Source organism: Onychomys torridus, chromosome 4 (assembly GCF_903995425.1).
Source record: "Onychomys torridus chromosome 4, mOncTor1.1, whole genome shotgun sequence".
Classification (NCBI taxonomy): domain Eukaryota; kingdom Metazoa; phylum Chordata; class Mammalia; order Rodentia; family Cricetidae; genus Onychomys; species Onychomys torridus.
Window position 1 is genome coordinate 149,565,846 of NC_050446.1, and position 17,099 is coordinate 149,582,944.

A 17,099-nucleotide genomic window follows, 5' to 3' on the forward strand; every position below is an offset into this window, starting at 1 on the left:
CAGGGACCTTTACCCCTACTCTGTCAGGGCTCAGTATGTACCTTGTCTTAATACATTGCAAGAAATGAGGCATTTTAAAATGTGCTAAATCACACACATGGTAGACGAGGCTGAGTCAAAGCCAGGTGAGTCCATTCTGAACCTGGAGTACTCTCTGCTACCCAACCTGTCCTGTCTCTCTGCTTTTAACATATGTACTTAGAAAAGACTATGTTAATTTTGATATTTTCTAAAATGCATTTTTTTTTTTTCTGATCTGAATGTGTGGTATCTATGGTAATGTCTTTGCTTCCAATTTGGGGAATTTTTTTAGCATGCAGGTGTAACAATAAGTACAGGCTGAACAGCTTGTTTTCATTAGCTCCAAAAGGCACATGGCCTGAGTGTCTGGCTGGTTCTTTTCTTTAGGCATTGACCTGTCTGAGTGTCTGCAGTATCCAGACTTCAGTGTCGTAGTCCTTTATAAAAAAGTCATTGTTGCCTTTGGCTTCATGGTTCCGGACGTGAAGTACAACGAAGCTTACATTTCATTTCTGCTTGTCCATCCTGAATGGAGAAGAGCGGGGATTGCCACATTCATGATCTATCATCTGATTCAGGCAAGTTCTCTCTGCTCATGATTTACCTAAATGAAGTAATTTACCTTTCAGGGCTTTCCTGAAAGACTTGGAGGAAGCACGAGGCTGAGCTGGCTTGTCCAGCGTGGCTCAAGCAAAAGGAAGCCATTGTCACCAATCATGAGACTATGGAAACTCATGGATTAAACCTCCAGCCCCTAAAATAAGATTCTATTCTTGGCTTTAGAGAAGCCCCTAGGTGAACATGTATCATAAATAAAACAGCAATACCACATGTGAAACTGTAAAGCACATGCAGTTCTGTATTGATACTGTTCTGCTCTTAGAATGTCTCACATGACTGTGAGGGTGTATTATCAGTTTATAAACATCCCAATTGAATCAATGAGTAGTACACTCAGAATGAATGAATGCAATGATTTTTTTCCTCCCACAAGCAAAAGATTGTTTTGTTTTGCTTTTTAGGCAAGATGTTGATACGAAACCTTGGTTGGCATGGGATTTACTATGTCACTGTCTTAGTCAGTGGTCTATTGCTGTGAAGAGACTCCATGATAATAGCAACTCTTATAAAAAGAAAGCATTGAATTGGTGCATGCTTACAGTTTGAGAAGTTTAGTGCATTATCCTCATGATGGGAGCATGATGGCATGCAGGCAGACGTGGTAGCCGAGAGTTTACTTCTGGATCTGATGTATCTGGCAGAAATAGAGAGCCACTGGGCCTGGCTTGGGCTTTCGAAACCTCAAAACCCACCCCTAGTGACACACTTCCTCCAACAACGCCACACCTCCTAATTCTTTCAAATAGTGCTATACCTTAGTGACTAAGCAGTCAAATCTCTGAGCCTCTGGGAGCAGAACCAGGCAGATCTTTGTGAGTTTGAGGCCAGCCTGATCTCCAAAGCGAGTTCCAGGAAAGGCGCAAAGGTACACAGAGAAACCCTGTCTCAAAAAACCAAAAAAAAAAAAAAAAAAAAAAAAAAAAAAAAAAAAAAGAAGAAGAAGAATCTAAAAACATGCCTTTATATTCATAGAACCTTCTCTGCTCTTTTTCTCTAAATACAGAAACCTCAATTCTGGGAAGTTAATTATGTCAGATTGAAAGAGACCTAAGGACTTAGGTGTACAAGATCTTCAGGCTTTATAATTAAGATTTTGTATTTAGAAGTTATGTATATAATTTAGTATATTTTCTAGCATTTCTAGGAAAGGAATTATTACAGTTGTTGTGGAGGCAATGTAACTGTCATCTCCATGGAAAACAGAATTTCTCGTTCTCTAGTTCTTCAAGGTTGTCATATTGTTGGTGCTGGTGTGTCTGATATTTAAACTTAATTGAATTATAAATACAGTAATATGGAGGCTGGTGAGATGACTCAGCGAGTCAAAGCACTTGCCCCTGAACCTGATGGTCTGAGTGAAACACTGGGGATCCACAAGGGGAAGTAAAGAACTGACTCCTGGTGGTCCTCTTACCTCCAGTTTGTGCAGTATGGCATGCACAAGTTCCCACACACACCACCCCTGACACACAGTAATAAGTTAGTAAAATGTAATTGAAATAATAAACAGGGCTGGAGAGATCCTCGGCTGTAAGAGCACTTAACTGTTTTTGCAGAAGACCTAGCTTTGGTTCCCAGCACCCACATGACAGCTCACAACCATCTGTAACCTCAGTTCCAGGGGATTAACACTTCTTCTTACCTGTCGTCTCCTACACACATATGGTACAAAGACATTCATTCAGACATACAGTAAAATAAAATAAATAGTATAAATTAACAAATATATGTAAGCCAGGAGGTGGTGGTGCACACCTATAATCCTAGCACTCGGGAGGCAGAGGCAGGTGGATCTCTGTGTTCGAGGCCAGCCTGGTCTACAAAGTGAGTTCCAGGACAGCTTCCAAAGCTACAGAGAAACCCTGTCTCGAAAAACCAAAATAAATAAATAAATAAATAAACAAACAAATAAATAAATAAATAAACCAAAAATAAACCAAAAAACCAAATAAATGTAATATAACAAAATATATTCTGTGGCCTTTTGCTTCAGGGTAGAAACAACCCCCTCCCCTTGCCCCCAGCACATGAATCCCTTTAGTCTTGGAGACACACAGCTCAGTGGCTAAGTGCTCCTGGATTTCCAGCTGTTGCTAGGTGCTGCCGTGCCTCAACTCCAGTCCCTAATACCCCATTTGTTTCCTTCTGAAGGTTGTCTTCATTTGTTCATTCTCTCCCTGTCCCTGTGACTTCACCTTGTGTTTTTCTACTCTTTGGCAGACGTGCATGGGCAAGGATGTGACTCTTCACGTCTCAGCAAGCAACCCTGCCATGCTGCTATATCAGAAGTTTGGCTTTAAGACTGAGGAGTATGTTCTGGATTTTTATGATAAATATTACCCCCTGGAGAGTACAGAATGTAAACACGCATTCTTCCTGAGGCTCCGACGCTGAAGTGAACCCAGTTCTGCCCATAGAACATGGGTACTGTCAGGGAATGGGCCTTCAGGAGCTGTGAGGCAGTTATCCTGCCATGGGCCCTGGTCTCCTGGCGGTGATGGCCTCCACGTGGCCCCGTTGGGTGAGTGAAGCCATGTTCAGTGGTACAAGTAGGCAGCTCTTCCATCCAGAAACCCTCCAGCCCATCCTGGAGTGGCCTTGCAGCGGCATCCTGGGCTCCATTGTTAACCAAAACCAAGTGACTCTGCCATCCTTTTTCCACACAGTAATGAGTGAGCATAAGAGAGCTGCCAAACCGAAGCCTGTGAGAAAGGGCCTGCTTACCCTATGTTAGAGGTCAAGAAACGTGAAAGGTGTTGAAGGTTTGCAGTGCCCATGTGGCCTTCTGCTGTCCTGGGATGAGAGATTATAAGGTGTCAGGAATGATTTCAACCCTGTTCCTAGCCTATGGTGTGCTGTCATTGAGTCCCAGAGGACTCATGGGGCACTGACTGCTGATTCTGGTCCCAGTCCGGAGGAATAAATTCATTGTTTATCTCCATGCTGCTTTACCTGATCTACCTGCTAGCATCTCCTTGAAGGGACACTGACCTGGTAGATGGAGTTCATTCTTGGCATGGCCTGGGGAAATTGCTTGAGAGGAACAATTGAGCCTGATATATTAGATGCCTTCCCTGGCCCTTCTCATGCCCAGAACAGTTGCACCACAGGAGTGGAGTCATGGAGTGGTGCAGGCAGAACTGGATGCCCTGTCAGCAGGATGAAGCTGCTTCCTAGGTTGCAAGTGTTACAGATGGACTGCAAGTGTCTTTGGACCCAAAAGTGCATTTCCAAAAGTATCAGATATTCTCAAATAAAAACCTTATGTGTAACAACTCACAGCCAAGGCTTCAGCTCAGTCATTTGCGCTCAACTTGTCTTTAATTAGGATCAGTGGCTGTTTTCTTCCTTTGTGGGCTTTGGGTTGGGTTGAGAATCCAGAGAGAGCTGAATGCTTTATAGAACACTGCCATGCACATTTAAAACTTTACCGTGTGGAACACTAGTTAGATCCTCTGCCCATGGGCTCTGTCTGTAGCTTGAATCCCTGTGTTGAGGGCAGTGTTTCTCTGTTACCTGGAGCAACAACAGTTGAGGCTCTTTCTTTGAGGATTTAGAGCAACACCATATAGCATCTTCCTATTTTCTTCTTCCTTCCTCCCAAGCACTTTTTACCTTTTAAAGGGTGTTGGTGATAATGGGTCATAAGCCCTACCTTAGTTACTTTTCTATTGCCCTCATAAGACACCTGCTAATGGTGTCTTATCAGGACAATGGAAAAGTAACTAAGGCTTTACCTTTCTCTTATACAGTGCAGCTTTATCTTCCCCTATTTGACATATTTTTAAAGATTATTTTATTGTATATATATGAGAGTTAAAAGTAAATGCTGAGTATTGTGTGGTTACACCATCACCACTTATTTAGGTAGGTATTTCTGACAATTACAGCTATTTTCTCATTATCTTACATTGATGCTTATTATCAATCTGTATAAGTCAGGGTTCTCAAAAGAAAGAACTGATAGGATGAGTATGTGTGATGTAGATGTGTGTATAGAACAAAATAAGACAAACATTTGTCAATTATGTATGTCTCTCTCTATAATGGGGATTTATTAGATTGGTTTACAGGGTGTCATCTATGTAGTCCAGCAATGTCTGTCTCATGATGGAAGGGCTGAGAATCTGGTAGTTATCCAGTTCAGAAGGCTGGATGACTTTACAGTCCCTATCTGGTGCTGAAGACCTAGAGGATTCCTAGAGTGCTACCAGTCTCTATTGGAATCCTGAAGAAGTTGAATTTAATACTGGCCACAGCAATAGGGTAGACGAACTTGCTAGCAAGGGTGAGAGCAAGCAGGCAAAAAGCAAAGCTTCCTTTTTCCATGTCCTTTGAGAGCTGCTACCATAAAGTGTGCTCCAGATTTAGGGTGGGTCAGCCTTCTCCAAATAATCTGATTAAGAACAGCCCTCACAGGAGCGCCTAGCAGTTACCTCCAGGTGTAGTCAAATTGACAAGGTTAGCCATACAGGTCCATTCCTTGTTATGTTACCTTGACTCATATTCACATCTCCTTGTATCATGCTTACTTTCCAAATGAAAACAATAGCTAGGTCATAATTCTCCCTAACATTATACAACTATCCCATGTACAACTGCAAACATATCACATATTTTAGGTGGTAAAGTCTTTTGAGGAATGTCTAGTCTTTTAATTTACAACACTTAGTCACTAATGTTATCTCAGTGTTAAATTAAATGATAATAAATGAAAGACACAGATACCTGCTTTACACACACACACACACACACACACACACACACGTTCTTAACAAAATAAGACAGAAATACTTGTCAATTACAATCTTCGTTTCCGAAATTAGTCTCATGGCATTGGAGTGAATATCACACTCACTTCACCTGCCTCACCTGTAAAATGAGGATAATACCCACCTCAGATTTGTAGCAATAGGTCCAGAAAGAAAATCTAAAACAGCTGGGGTGCATGTAGCTCAGTGGAAGAGCACTTGGCTCGGGTACGTAAGGATCGGGGTTCTGCAAAACCACGCACCAGAAATAAGAGAACTGTCAGTTCGAAGCTTAGCAGATTGACATCAAAAGCAGCAGTCTTGCTTACTCTGACTTCACCTGGGGGCGGGGTGCCGTGCTCAGAACTGCTGGCTTGAGCAGAGCGCCACATGCCTTGGCTGACCCGGAAGACTCCTAGTTTTTAGAGCCTTTCACTGCATACAGGTTTCCCTATGCTAAGAGGACCTCTGCAAAAGTGATTAAAGTCTGAAAATGTTTGGTTTTCGTGAGCTGAAGAGGAAGATGGTGGTGGCTTGGCCAAGAAGCTGGAGGGAGACCTGTGCCTAGGCTTTCCAACCTCAGCTCCTGGGGACAGTTTTCTTGGGCCTGTGCAAAGTGATCTGGCAGCTCACCCAGGAGTCCCATGAGAAGTGGGCACATGAGCTGCTTCTAGCCTTGCCCTACCCACAGGGTCAGGACCCAGGCAAAGACAGAGCCGCCAGCTGCTAATAAGATTCTCATGCTGTGTAGATTATCAGGTGGAGAGGGCCATGAAGGTCAGATAGGCCCCTGGCAGCTCTGGCCACGGCCTCACGGACATTGCACTCATAGCGGCTTGTGACTGCTGTGCTGGTTCTAGGGAGAGCACTTTCTGCACTGTGGCACACATCCTGTCAGTGGAGAGAGAGGGTAGATCAGGTGGAGAAGGCGCCCATGCTGTGTTCTCCAGCTCAGGTAGCTGAGATGTATTGGTCACACTGGGAACTCCAGCCAGGGCTTAGCTTACTCTGGCCCTGTTCCTGGCCATTCAGGCCCAGGTCCTGTCACACAGCTTCCTAAATATCCCTTGACCCTGGCCCTTCCTCTCCCAGCCGTGTCTTATATCTCTTCTCCCTGCAAAGATTAAATTTTTAGATGATATCAGGAGAGCACAGCAGGGCACGGTGGTATATGCTGGTAATCCAAAGTGCCAATATCATTTTCTCTTCTTTTTCTTCAAATTTTGTTATTATTATTGTTCATGTTGTGTGTGTGCACATATGTATGAGTGCAATGCATATGTGCCATGGTATGTGTGTAGAGGTCCAAGGACAGCTGTGGTCAGTCTGTTCTCTCCTTCTAATGTAGGATGTGAGGACAGAATTCAGAATGCAGGTTCACATGGCAAGCACTTTACCAACTGTGCCATCTCATGAGCCTGCTAATATTTTCTTTATCCCACTCACACACCACTGACAATCTTTCTATGAAAGCTTTCACAATAAAATACAAATTTTAGGCAGCTAGAGAGATGGCTCAGTGGTTAAGAGCACTGGCTATTCTTCCAGAGGTCTTGAATTCAATTCCCAGCACTCACATGGTAGCTCACATCCATCTGTAATGAGATCTGGCACCCTCTTCTGACCTGCAGGCATACATGCAGACAGAACACTGTATACATAATAAATAAATCTTTTAAAAAATAATTATAGATGGTGTGCATAATGTGTGGCAAATACCTAACATCAGGGCAGAAGGAGCCAATATTTCTAGAATGTGACTCTTAGGCCCAATAGCACCCTAGAAGAGATGGAACCACACTGTCAGACCATAAGCAGGGCAGGGCTCTAACCCTGAGGAAATCTGTGACATCTGTAGGTTTCAGAGCAGGCCGACTGAGAGCATGCTTGTATTTAGCAATGATGGCCTAGGTCTTGGCTGATGAAATGACAAATCATCCTTGTTTACCCTGACTCCTGAAGTCAGGGGCATTTGGCTTCTTACAAACACCTTCTGGGTATCCTAATACTCTCTAAGAAATAGCTAAACAACAAAAACATAAAGAACTATTAGGAAAAACCAAAAGCGTCTGCATGCCCAGCTATGAGTCTGTGTATCTTGGAGAGACATTACCTGATATCTAAACATAGGCAGAAGCAAAACAGGATGAATCGTTTATTCTGGAAGCAGAGACAAACAGGGAAGAAAAACAAACAAAAACACTGTTGATTACTTAATTGCTGGCTTCTTGATCTTAGGAAAGCGAAAGGCATTTATGCTTTAATATTTCTGTTAGTAAAGACAGACTAAACGGAATCAAGAGTAAAGAGCTTAAGGTCAGATGGCAGACGCTATTTAGAAACACATCCAGGTGATATATACAGAAAAACCAATCTGCCTGGGTTGGAAGTAGAAACATACCAGGCCAGAAAAACTCCTGACACATGGAGTTGATCGTTGGGATGTGATTTGGTCGGACATAGCAGTAATCGAGAGGTGCATCAGGCTCAGGTGTCCAGTGAGGGTCACTCCTGTGCAGGTGGGAACGAATCTGTGACAGGAGCTGTAGTTTGGGCGGCTTTGTCTCATAATCACGCCTCCAGCACCACAGAAAATAAACAAATTCAAGTCAAGAAAAACACTCATTACTGCTAGCTATCTGACTCAAAGCTAATTTGAACTGCTTGCAAACCATACTAAATCACACTGCTTTGTATGCTAACTAGCTAGTATGCAGTTTGAATGCTTTCTAAATTCACTCTGAACAAGGATCACGCCAGACCCCTCTGGTACTCACCGGGGACTGCATGAGGGGAAGTGAGAAACAGAAACAGCACTTAGATATGCCCTGAAGCACCTGACACAGGGATGCTTCACTAGCATGAGCAGAGGCCAGAGGAGGGACTGCCCAACTCCTCTGGCAGCTGGAGATGAGGGGAGAAAGGCTGCAGCGGCCTTCCCACAGGTTTGCCCAGGAGCCAGTAGTAAGTGAGGGGATCAGGGTGCTGGTGGAGTTCAGAGAAGCATGGCCTCTCCAGGACGCTCGGCTTCCATGCACTTCCCAGACAACATTCATTAGAAACTGTCCAACAAGAAGAAAGAAGGGCCTAGGAAGATGGCTGGGTGGGTAAAGTGCCTGCTATGCAAACAAGAGGACTTGGATCCTCATAGCCATGTAAAGTGGGGTATGACAGTGCATGCCCGGGCTAGGAGCAGACATGGGGAGGTTCCTGGAGCTTGCAAGCCAGCTGGCCTAGGCTGAAACAGTCGACTCTAGATTGACTGAGAGACTGTCTCAAAAAATAAAGTGCAGTCCAGGTGTGGTAGCACCGGTGTTTAACCATAGCACTCAAAGGGCAGAGGCAGGCAGATCTCTGAGTTCAAGGATAGCCTGGTCTACACAATGAGTTCCAGGCCAGCCAAGGATACAGTGAGACCCTGCTTCAAAATTAATTAATTAACTAAATTCATTAAAAAAGGTTCAGCGTAATAATGAAAAATATCCAAAGTCAACCACAGCACTCCACAGATGAGTACACACACACATATGTGCACACACAAAAAGACGGAAAACGGAAACTGTCCCAATGTTCAGTTCAGATATTGGCTCAATTGGGACTGCTTTCCTTTCTTACTTTCAGTTCACAGACTACCAAATATACATAATTTTGATAGAGTAACGAACGCCAGTTGTAGCGGCACATGCTTTTAACCCCAGCACTAGGGAGGCAGAGGCAGGTGGATATCTGAGTTCAAGGCGAGCCTAGTCTACATAGTGAGTTCTAGGACAGCCACGGCTGTGGAGAAAGACCCTGTCTCAAAACACCAAAAAATGATGATGATGATGATGATGATGACCAAGAAATCAAAGTTAGCCAGGTGGTGGTGGTGGTGGTGGTGGTGGTGGTGGTGGTGGTGGTGCATGCCTTTAATCTCAGCACTCGGGAGGCTGAGGCAAGTGGATCTCTATGAGTTCAAGGCCAGCCTGGTCTACAAAGCGAGTTCCAGGAAAGGCACAAAACTACACAGAGAAACCCTGTCTCGAAAAAAAAAAAAAAAAAAAAAGAAAGAAAGAAAGTTAACTCAGTCTCCCTTTTTATACCTCTTTCAAAGGACCACTTTGTCCTTGCCTGAACCTGCATCATGTCAGGACACATTTACCCTATACACTGGGTACAGAAAGCACCAGCGTCACCCCTCCCGCCAGTCTTGATGTCATGGATACCTGATATAAGGCTTCAAGATCCGAGAAGTATAAGGGCTGACAATACTTTGGTCCACAGCCATATCTTCTGATCCCACCAAACGATACAAAAATCTGGTGGTTTGGTGCCTGAATCCTTTCCTGGTTGGTAAAGCAGTCTGTGGCAAAGAAACAGTTTATATAAAAATAAAACCACTCAAAATGGTTACCTTCCATGTCTATGATCTTTCTGTGTGTAGGTCTTTTTTTGTACCACCTGTTTGGAAAGCTGAAGTTCTGACATAAACTTCACATAGTTTTGCCTAAAACTAAATTCAAAACAACTAACAGGGATGGGCTACTGACTATTCATTATGCAACCACAGCTTCGTCCGAAGGGCCATCAGGGCTAATGAACCTTTTTTTTTTTTTACTGTGTCCCCCTTTCACCAAGTAAATATGGCAAACACAGGAGTCATATTGATTATCAGCCCTAAAACCTGTCACCACAGTAAGGAGGCCAAGCAGAGACTAGGCAAAGGCATGGCCTTAGTTTGTTAGGCAGGTATGGGGGCTGAACTGGTTGGTTTCACATACTTGCTCTGTGCTGGCCACACTGATGGTAAGGTGTTCTTCAGTGAGGGCTGCTAACCTGGAGCACTAGGTCATGTAGCAACAGAACACCGCAATTAAGGTTGTAACAGCAAAGAGCTCCAACAAAGATTAAAAGACCTTTGCAAAGGGAGTGCCAAGATGAAGCGCAGAAACCAGTTGTCTGTTAGAGCCAGTTTGCTCTTAGCCTAGGAAAGAACTTGTTGAAAGAGTCCAAGGTTTCTTCCTTTTTAATTTGCCTTCAGACTTTTCCAGCCTGGACACCAAACTCCTCAAAAGCCAGCTTTGAAATTCTTCCAAGGCTTCAAGTGAATTTCAAAGTAATCTTCAAAGCTGTGGCTCACAGTTTCCAAACATGGCCACTAGCAAGTCCTCCCACCCTTGCAGGTATAATGGCTCCTCCTACCAGAAGGTAGAGTCTACCCCTGAGCCCTGAACCCCTAACAAAGTTGTAAAGAACTTTGACCTATCAGACTGGCAGAAGTAACAGCTGGAACTTCAAGCCCAAATCTTAAGACAACTGGCAGCTTCTTCCACCTCGATGCATGGCTGCCAGATGGCTCCAACTAGGCCCTGGAGCCAGAGCCCGGAAGAAGAGCAGTGTCCCAGTCAATCCCATCCCAACCAGCTCCCCAGTGAATGCAGCCACAGACACAATCCCAGTGACCCAGCCGTCAGCTCACAAGGTAAAAGAACCATTCAGCTGAGTCCAGTCAGGTGCAGAAGTCCAAGAAATATTTAGCAGTTCTTATGGCAAGTCTTTAAGTTTGGGGTGGTTTCAACACAGTGTCAGCTAATTTGTAGACCCACCAGTCCACAAAATAATCTCCCCTTCTTCTTCTTCTTTTTTTTTTTTTTTTAATTTTAATGGAACGCTTCACAAATTTGCGTGTCATCCTTTGCGCAGGGGCCATGCTAATCTTCTCTGTATTGTTCCAATTTTAGTGTATGTGCTGCCGAAGCGAGCACAATCTCCCCTTCTTAAGTCTCAGGGTGAGTCCTGTGGATGTTGCAGTTCCCCTACCTCCGCAGCTTCCACTCTTCTCCAAAACACCTTCCACCAAGCCTGGACAACCACCACTTCCTCCTATTGGCCCACTCTCACCCCACACCATTCAGTCTCTACGTATAGGCCAGGTATTTTTTTTTTTCAAAAGAAATGAATAAGGCATGGTGGTACACGCCTTTAATCCTAGCACTTGGGGGACAGAGACAGCAGATCCCTGTGAGTGAGCTCAAGGCCAGCCTGGTCTATAAAGTGAGATCCAGGCCAGCCAGGGCTACACAGTGAAACCCTATTTAAAAAGCAAACATCGCCGGGCGGTCGTGGCGCACATCTTTAATCCCAGCACTCGGGAGGCAGAGGCAGGCGGATCTCTGTGAGTTTGAGGCCAGCCTGGTCTACAGAGCTAGTCCAGGACAGACTCCAAAGCTACAGAGAAACCCTGTCTCAAAAAACCAATAAATAAATAAATAATAAAAAAATAAAAAGCAAACATCAACTCACCCCTCTGGTTCATAACTCCTATGTGTTCTCCCATTGTATGTTCAGAATATATTTCAAGGTCCTCACCTGTGCTCTCAGGGAACCTGCAGGACCTGGCCCTATTATACCATGCTCCTGTGTTATGATGTTCCCATGACATCTATCAGTTTTCCTCATGCCTCAGAGCCTGTGTCTGGCTTTCTAGTCCAGTTCTCTTACACATACACCCAGTCAGGAGATCTGGGCCCAGTGAGCTAACACTATCATGTCACTGTTGGAGGATGTCAGCTCTGGAGTCAGAAACCTAGGTAGCAGTAATTTACCGTAGTATGCCCAGCTGGAGTAGTGTCTGGCACGTACTTAATTACATTTACCGAATCACAAGGTGATGAGGAAAGATGGCTTTAAAGTCAAAGACGGTGTGGACAGCATTAAATGCTGTCCTTTAGGTGTGCTGGGTCTCTTCCCAAACCCAGCCTGGGAGAGGCCACAGACAGCAACACAGGCTGAGGAGAAGCCTAGGAAGGAAAAGAGGCTAGAACGAATGACAAAGGGAGACAGAGCAGGGCTCTGCACCAGAGGGCCAGGAAGGCTTGGTTACACCCTTCAGTGGTGACTCTGGATGGGTGATGGCCAACCAAATTTGCCAGGCAACTGTTGGCTGGAATCTTCTTGAGACAGAGGAGAGGAACCACTAGAGTCAGAACTAAGCATCCACAGCCCAGGAGAACAGCAGAGGGATCACAGAGCAGCAGGGCTTCCTGAGAGGTGAGCCTGCCTGACTCTGGAAGAGAGAATGGGAAGTGGCATGCCAGTGTCTCTCACTCTACTAAGGCTAAGGGAGCACCACTAAACCAGGCCCTCGGCCCCTGCGAAGGGGCAGAACAAGCTCCAGAAGCGCTTCAGTGCAGGACACTGAGATCCCTGGGAAAGCCACTTAACGCTGCAGTCGTCACGTTACATGCTCTAAGGGGCACACATGCAAGAGCAGACGGCAGTTTAACCGAAGAACTAAATTAATGCTTAGAGACCAAAACAGGAAATCAGGAATGGCTCTGACAGTGGACTAACCAATAACCTGCACAGAGCTTAGAAGAGACTCTCTAATCTTGAGCGTCTGTCAATAAAACCTTCCCAAACCAAAAAGCAAAGAAAGAAAGACTAAAAATCAATGGAACAGGAAACCCAAGAATTGTGGGGAACTATAAAAGGTAAGACAAGGAGAACACAGAAGGAAAGGGGAACAGAAAACATGGGAAGCAGTTACAACTCTAATGTCAGACACTACTAAACCACAGATCGAGGAAGCTCAGATAACACCAGGTGAGATAAATACCACACAGCCTATCAGACACCTCTATTGTGGAATGCCATCCTCTGGGCATGCCACAGCCATCAGCAGCTGTGGTTACCTGAAGGAGACCTGAGCAAGAGTGGGCTCATTAACTGTCCATGAAGAGTGGGGGAGGGATTCCAAGGCTACACCCCTCCCCCTAGGATTTACAGATAGTAAAGTGTAGGGAGTCACCATTCTAAGATGGCACCGACTTCCTGACAGCTTTGCTGTAAACAACTCCATATTTGGCTATGCTTGCTGGGCTGTGAGCCTCGAGGTTTGCGCATGTGCGTATATGGTAATTTGGCCTTATGTCCTCAGCCTATCCCGTGGCTCCCCGTGCTTGCATTCTGGTGGGATCCAATCACAGATTGACCCATTCACTTGGTTCCCTATATAAGCAGCTGCCTTTTGGTTCTTGGGGCCCCTCACCTCCCGCTCTCCCTTAATCAAGAGGCGCTCCAATAAAGTGTGATCTGAGAAGAATCCTCGAATGGTGGTCGTTCTTCCTCGCTGGTCGAGGAGATCGCCGCAGCTGGTGCCGAAACCCGGGAAACTCGGACACCGGGAAACTCGGAAACCCGGGAAATTCGGACACCGGGTGAGGGGTCGAAGGGGATTCAGAACTCAACACACGGAGTGGCGAAATCCCAGGTTAATTGGGAACCTGCGACAAAAGCAGGGTTAAAGGAAATCCCAGGTAAATTGGGAACCTTCGACAAAAGCAGGGTTAAAGGAAATCCCAGGCAAATTGGGAACCTGCGACAAAAGCAGGGTTAAAGGAAATCCCAGGTAAATTGGGAACCTGCGACAAAAGCAGGGTTAAAGGAAATCCCAGGTAAATTGGGAACCTGCGACAAAAGCAGGGTTAAAGGAATTCCCAGGTGAATTGGGAACCCGCGACAAAAGCGGGGAGGTTTTTGCTCTTCTCGGTAGATAAAGAGAGAGCTGGAACCAAGGGCTAGTCGATAGGTGAGCCAAAAGTGAAAGTGAAAGATTGTCTAAAAGATTGAAAAGTTTTAGACATGGGCGCTTCTTCATCGCACCCAATTTTTCTGGCTCTTAACAAGCTACTGTATTATATTAAGAATTGAAAGGGGGACCTGTGGGAGCCCATTTTTAGGTTTCTCGTGGCTTTATCCAGCAGGTACGCATAGAGAATGATTAGGGCCAAGGGCCTGAGTTCAGGTGTCTGTCCTGATTGAGTTTGCCAATGAAGAGGCTGCGACCAATAAGCGCAAATTGACACCCTTTGGCAGATTGCCCAGCTCGGCTGTCAATAGAATTATGCTGGGTTGTGTGTGACTAGTATCCAGTATGAAAACTTTACCCGTGCTGTAAATCCGTCTAAACAGTTGTCCAGTTATCTTTTAGGCAATTGGACGGGAGAATTCGACGACCTGATGGAACAACTGAGGGTGGCTATCGTCACGGTGAACTCGACCCAGGTGGACACCGGACTGGCGGAGGGATTAACTTCCTGGATTTCTTCTGCCCTTTCCCTGTTTAAGGAGTATATTTTTGGCATGCTGTCTTGGAGGGTGTGCGCTTTGTCTGTGGTTGGTCTGCCATTTGCGAGCAGGAACAAAAAAGGACAAGGTCATCACTGAGGCATTGGCCGCTCTGGAGTGTGGCTCCTCCCCTCAGATCTGGCTTTCTGCCTTAAAGAACAAATGATAAGTTCACATAGCCTTTGCACCCCTAGGACTAGTTAGTCCATTGCACTCGGGAAGGTATGTGGACCATTATCTTGTTTACTCACCTTCGATCGGTCAACACATCATGAGGTGGGGACCTGATTGGGTGAAGTATTTGTATTGGGCACAGGATGCCAGGCTCATGCACTGCACTTGGAGAGTAGGACGTTTTCCTTCCTTTAAGGAGAGCAAGTCCGATTGCATATGGGTCAGTACCAATATCCCATCTCTGAGAAAAGGGTACTTGAAGGTCTTATCAGAGATCGGACCTCTACTCTCTCCTGTTGCTTAATTAATAAAGAGGGGGGAGATGTAGGGCACCGACTTCCTGACAGCTTTGCTGTAAACAACTCCATATTTGGCTATGCTTGCTGGGCTGTGAGCCTCGAGGTTTGCGCATGTGCGTATATGGTAATTTGGCCTTATGTCCTCAGCCTATCCCGTGGCTCCCCGTGCTTGCATTCTGGTGGGATCCAATCACAGATTGACCCATTCACTTGGTTCCCTATATAAGCAGCTGCCTTTTGGTTCTTGGGGCCCCTCACCTCCCGCTCTCCCTTAATCAAGAGGCGCTCCAATAAAGTGTGATCTGAGAAGAATCCTCGAATGGTGGTCGTTCTTCCTCGCTGGTCGAGGAGATCGCCGCAGTAAAGGGTTATTAATACAAGGTGTTTGTGAGGTCACTTCTCTCCCCAAGATTTATAAACAGTTATAAAGAGATTTCCCCCTCCAATGGTATAGCTGGCCATCAGCTGCCCATGTTCCTAGAAGTAATCCTTTGCATTTCTGCAAGTAGCTGTATTGTTTAGTGTTAACTGTCAATTAGACTCAATCTAGGCCAGTTCTTAAACCTTCCTAATGCAGTGACCCTTTAATATAGTTCCTCATGTTGTAGTGACCCCCAGCCAGAAAATTTTTGTCACTACTTTTTTTTTTTTAAAAAAAGATATATTTATTTATTATGTATACGGAAGAGGGCACCAGATCTCATTATAGATGGTTGGGGGCCACCATGTGGGTGCTGGGAATTGAACTCAGGACCTCTGGAAGAGCAGTCAGTGCTCTTAACCTCTGAGCCATCTCTCCAGCCCTTGTTACTACTTTGTAACTGTAATTTTGCTACTGCTATGAATCAGTGTTTCCCAGTGGTCTTAGGTGACCCCTGTGGAAGGGTTGTTGGAAAGCACAGGTTGAGAAGGGCTGATCCAGGCTGGTCCAGGCACACCTAGGATTGGCCCTAGGAATACCTGCTGAGGGTTATCTGGATGGCAGTAATGGAGCGGGCCGTCACCCGGTGAGATAACAGAGAAGGAGTTGAGCAGCATGGACTCATAGCTCGGTTCCTGAGAACAGGTTCCATCTGAGCAGCTCTCGCTGCTCCACCTTCCTTACTGTGATGGAATCTGTACTTGGAACGTGAGTCAAAAGAAACCCATTTTCTCACAGCAGTAAGTAAAGAAACTAAGTCAATGACCCCATTAAACTGGTTTTTAGCACCCAGCCTTAGAGGAACTGTTGTTGGGTCTAGTGCTGGTGGCCTAGGTAGGACAGTCTGTTTCTCCCCAGGAAAAGCTTACACAACAACTGCTAGCCCAAGAGCAGAACTGTCTGGTAACAAAAGGCAGAAAAGCACTGGAAACAACAAACCTCAGAAACAGAAAACCTGAAAGCTTCCAGAAGAAAGGGGGGAAGGGCATTTTTAAAAGGAGGGAGGCCACAAAATATAAGATTGAAAATGGGGTTCTCACAGCAAGACATGGTAGCTCATACCTTCAATTCCAGCACCTGGAAGGCAGAGGCAGGCAGATCTGAGTTCCAGGTCAGCCAGTGCTACACAATGAGACCCTATCTCAAAACAAAAGAAAATGGGGCTTTGGAGAGTGATGCAGGACATATGATGATGATGAAGTTATGACTTCACAGTGCCAAAGGAGAAAACAGAAGGACAGACAACTTTATGACTTATTCTACTACAGATATTCTGGGCATACAGGTTTCCAAGACACATGGTGAGATGGCTCACTGGGTAAAAGCACCTCCACCAAGCTGGAGACCTGAGTCCAAACCTAAAAACCCACATGGTGAAAGAGAACAAGCTGTCTTCTGACCTCCACATATGTGCTGTGGCATGCACAGGCACACAATAAATAAATGTTAAAAGAGACCATGTGAGCTGGGCTGTGGTGGTGCACGCCTTTGATTCCAACACTCGGAAGGCAGAGCCAGGAAGATCTCTGAGTTCGAGGCCAGCCTGGTCTACAGAACAGGATCCAGGACAGCCACCAAAACTATGCTGAGAAACCCTGTCTCAAAAACCCAAAAAGGCCATGTTGTAAAGAACTGTTAGAGAAAAAAGTAGAGTAAGAAATAATACAGGGAGAAATAAAGAAAACCCAGTCTACCATCATTTCA

The 17,099-nt window shown here is 45.3% G+C and overlaps 3 protein-coding genes and 1 non-coding gene across 4 annotated transcripts in view; 1 reads left to right on the forward strand and 3 right to left on the reverse strand.

The window, feature by feature from the left end:
• Window positions 1–97: 97 nt before the first annotated feature.
• LOC118581976 (cysteine-rich protein 2-binding protein-like) lies at window positions 98–3,923 on the forward strand. Its single transcript, XM_036184365.1, has 3 exons — window positions 98–125; window positions 385–599; window positions 2,863–3,923. The coding sequence occupies exons 1-3, from the start codon at window positions 98–100 to the stop codon at window positions 3,034–3,036; spliced, it is 417 nt and encodes a 138-aa protein (XP_036040258.1). The 3' UTR covers window positions 3,037–3,923.
• A 3,174-nt stretch (window positions 3,924–7,097) lies between these two features.
• Window positions 7,098–17,099, reverse strand: part of LOC118582415 (cysteine-rich protein 2-binding protein) — a 42,461-nt gene continuing 32,459 nt past the window's right edge. The window contains exons 8-10 of the mRNA XM_036185276.1: window positions 9,599–9,735; window positions 7,795–7,970; window positions 7,098–7,553 (exon numbers count right to left, since the gene is read on the reverse strand). Coding sequence (XP_036041169.1) covers window positions 7,549–7,553; window positions 7,795–7,970; window positions 9,599–9,735 — 318 coding nt within the window. The 3' untranslated portion in view covers window positions 7,098–7,548. The remainder of the gene's footprint in view (window positions 7,554–7,794; window positions 7,971–9,598; window positions 9,736–17,099) is intronic.
• Window positions 7,791–17,099, reverse strand: part of LOC118582416 (protein PET117 homolog, mitochondrial) — a 41,818-nt gene continuing 32,509 nt past the window's right edge. Inside the window, exons 8-9 of the mRNA XM_036185277.1 lie at window positions 9,599–9,735; window positions 7,791–7,970 (exon numbers count right to left, since the gene is read on the reverse strand). The gene's annotated coding sequence lies outside the window, so the exon portion shown is untranslated. The remainder of the gene's footprint in view (window positions 7,971–9,598; window positions 9,736–17,099) is intronic.
• Window positions 11,030–11,137, reverse strand: LOC118583351. The gene has a single exon (XR_004944922.1). It is a non-coding gene; the product is annotated as a U6 spliceosomal RNA (small nuclear RNA).

What these genes read in the sequence shown, in the direction of transcription:
- LOC118581976 (XM_036184365.1), top strand. Translation starts at nt 98, where the DNA reads ATGGTAGACGAGGCTGAGTCAAAGCCAG. An exon ending in CGAGGCTGAGTCAAAGCCAG is followed by an intron (nt 126 to 384) that starts GTGAGTCCATTC and finishes ACATGGCCTGAG; the next exon opens with TGTCTGGCTGGTTCTTTTCT. An exon ending in TGATCTATCATCTGATTCAG is followed by an intron (nt 600 to 2,862) that starts GCAAGTTCTCTC and finishes ACTCTTTGGCAG; the next exon opens with ACGTGCATGGGCAAGGATGT.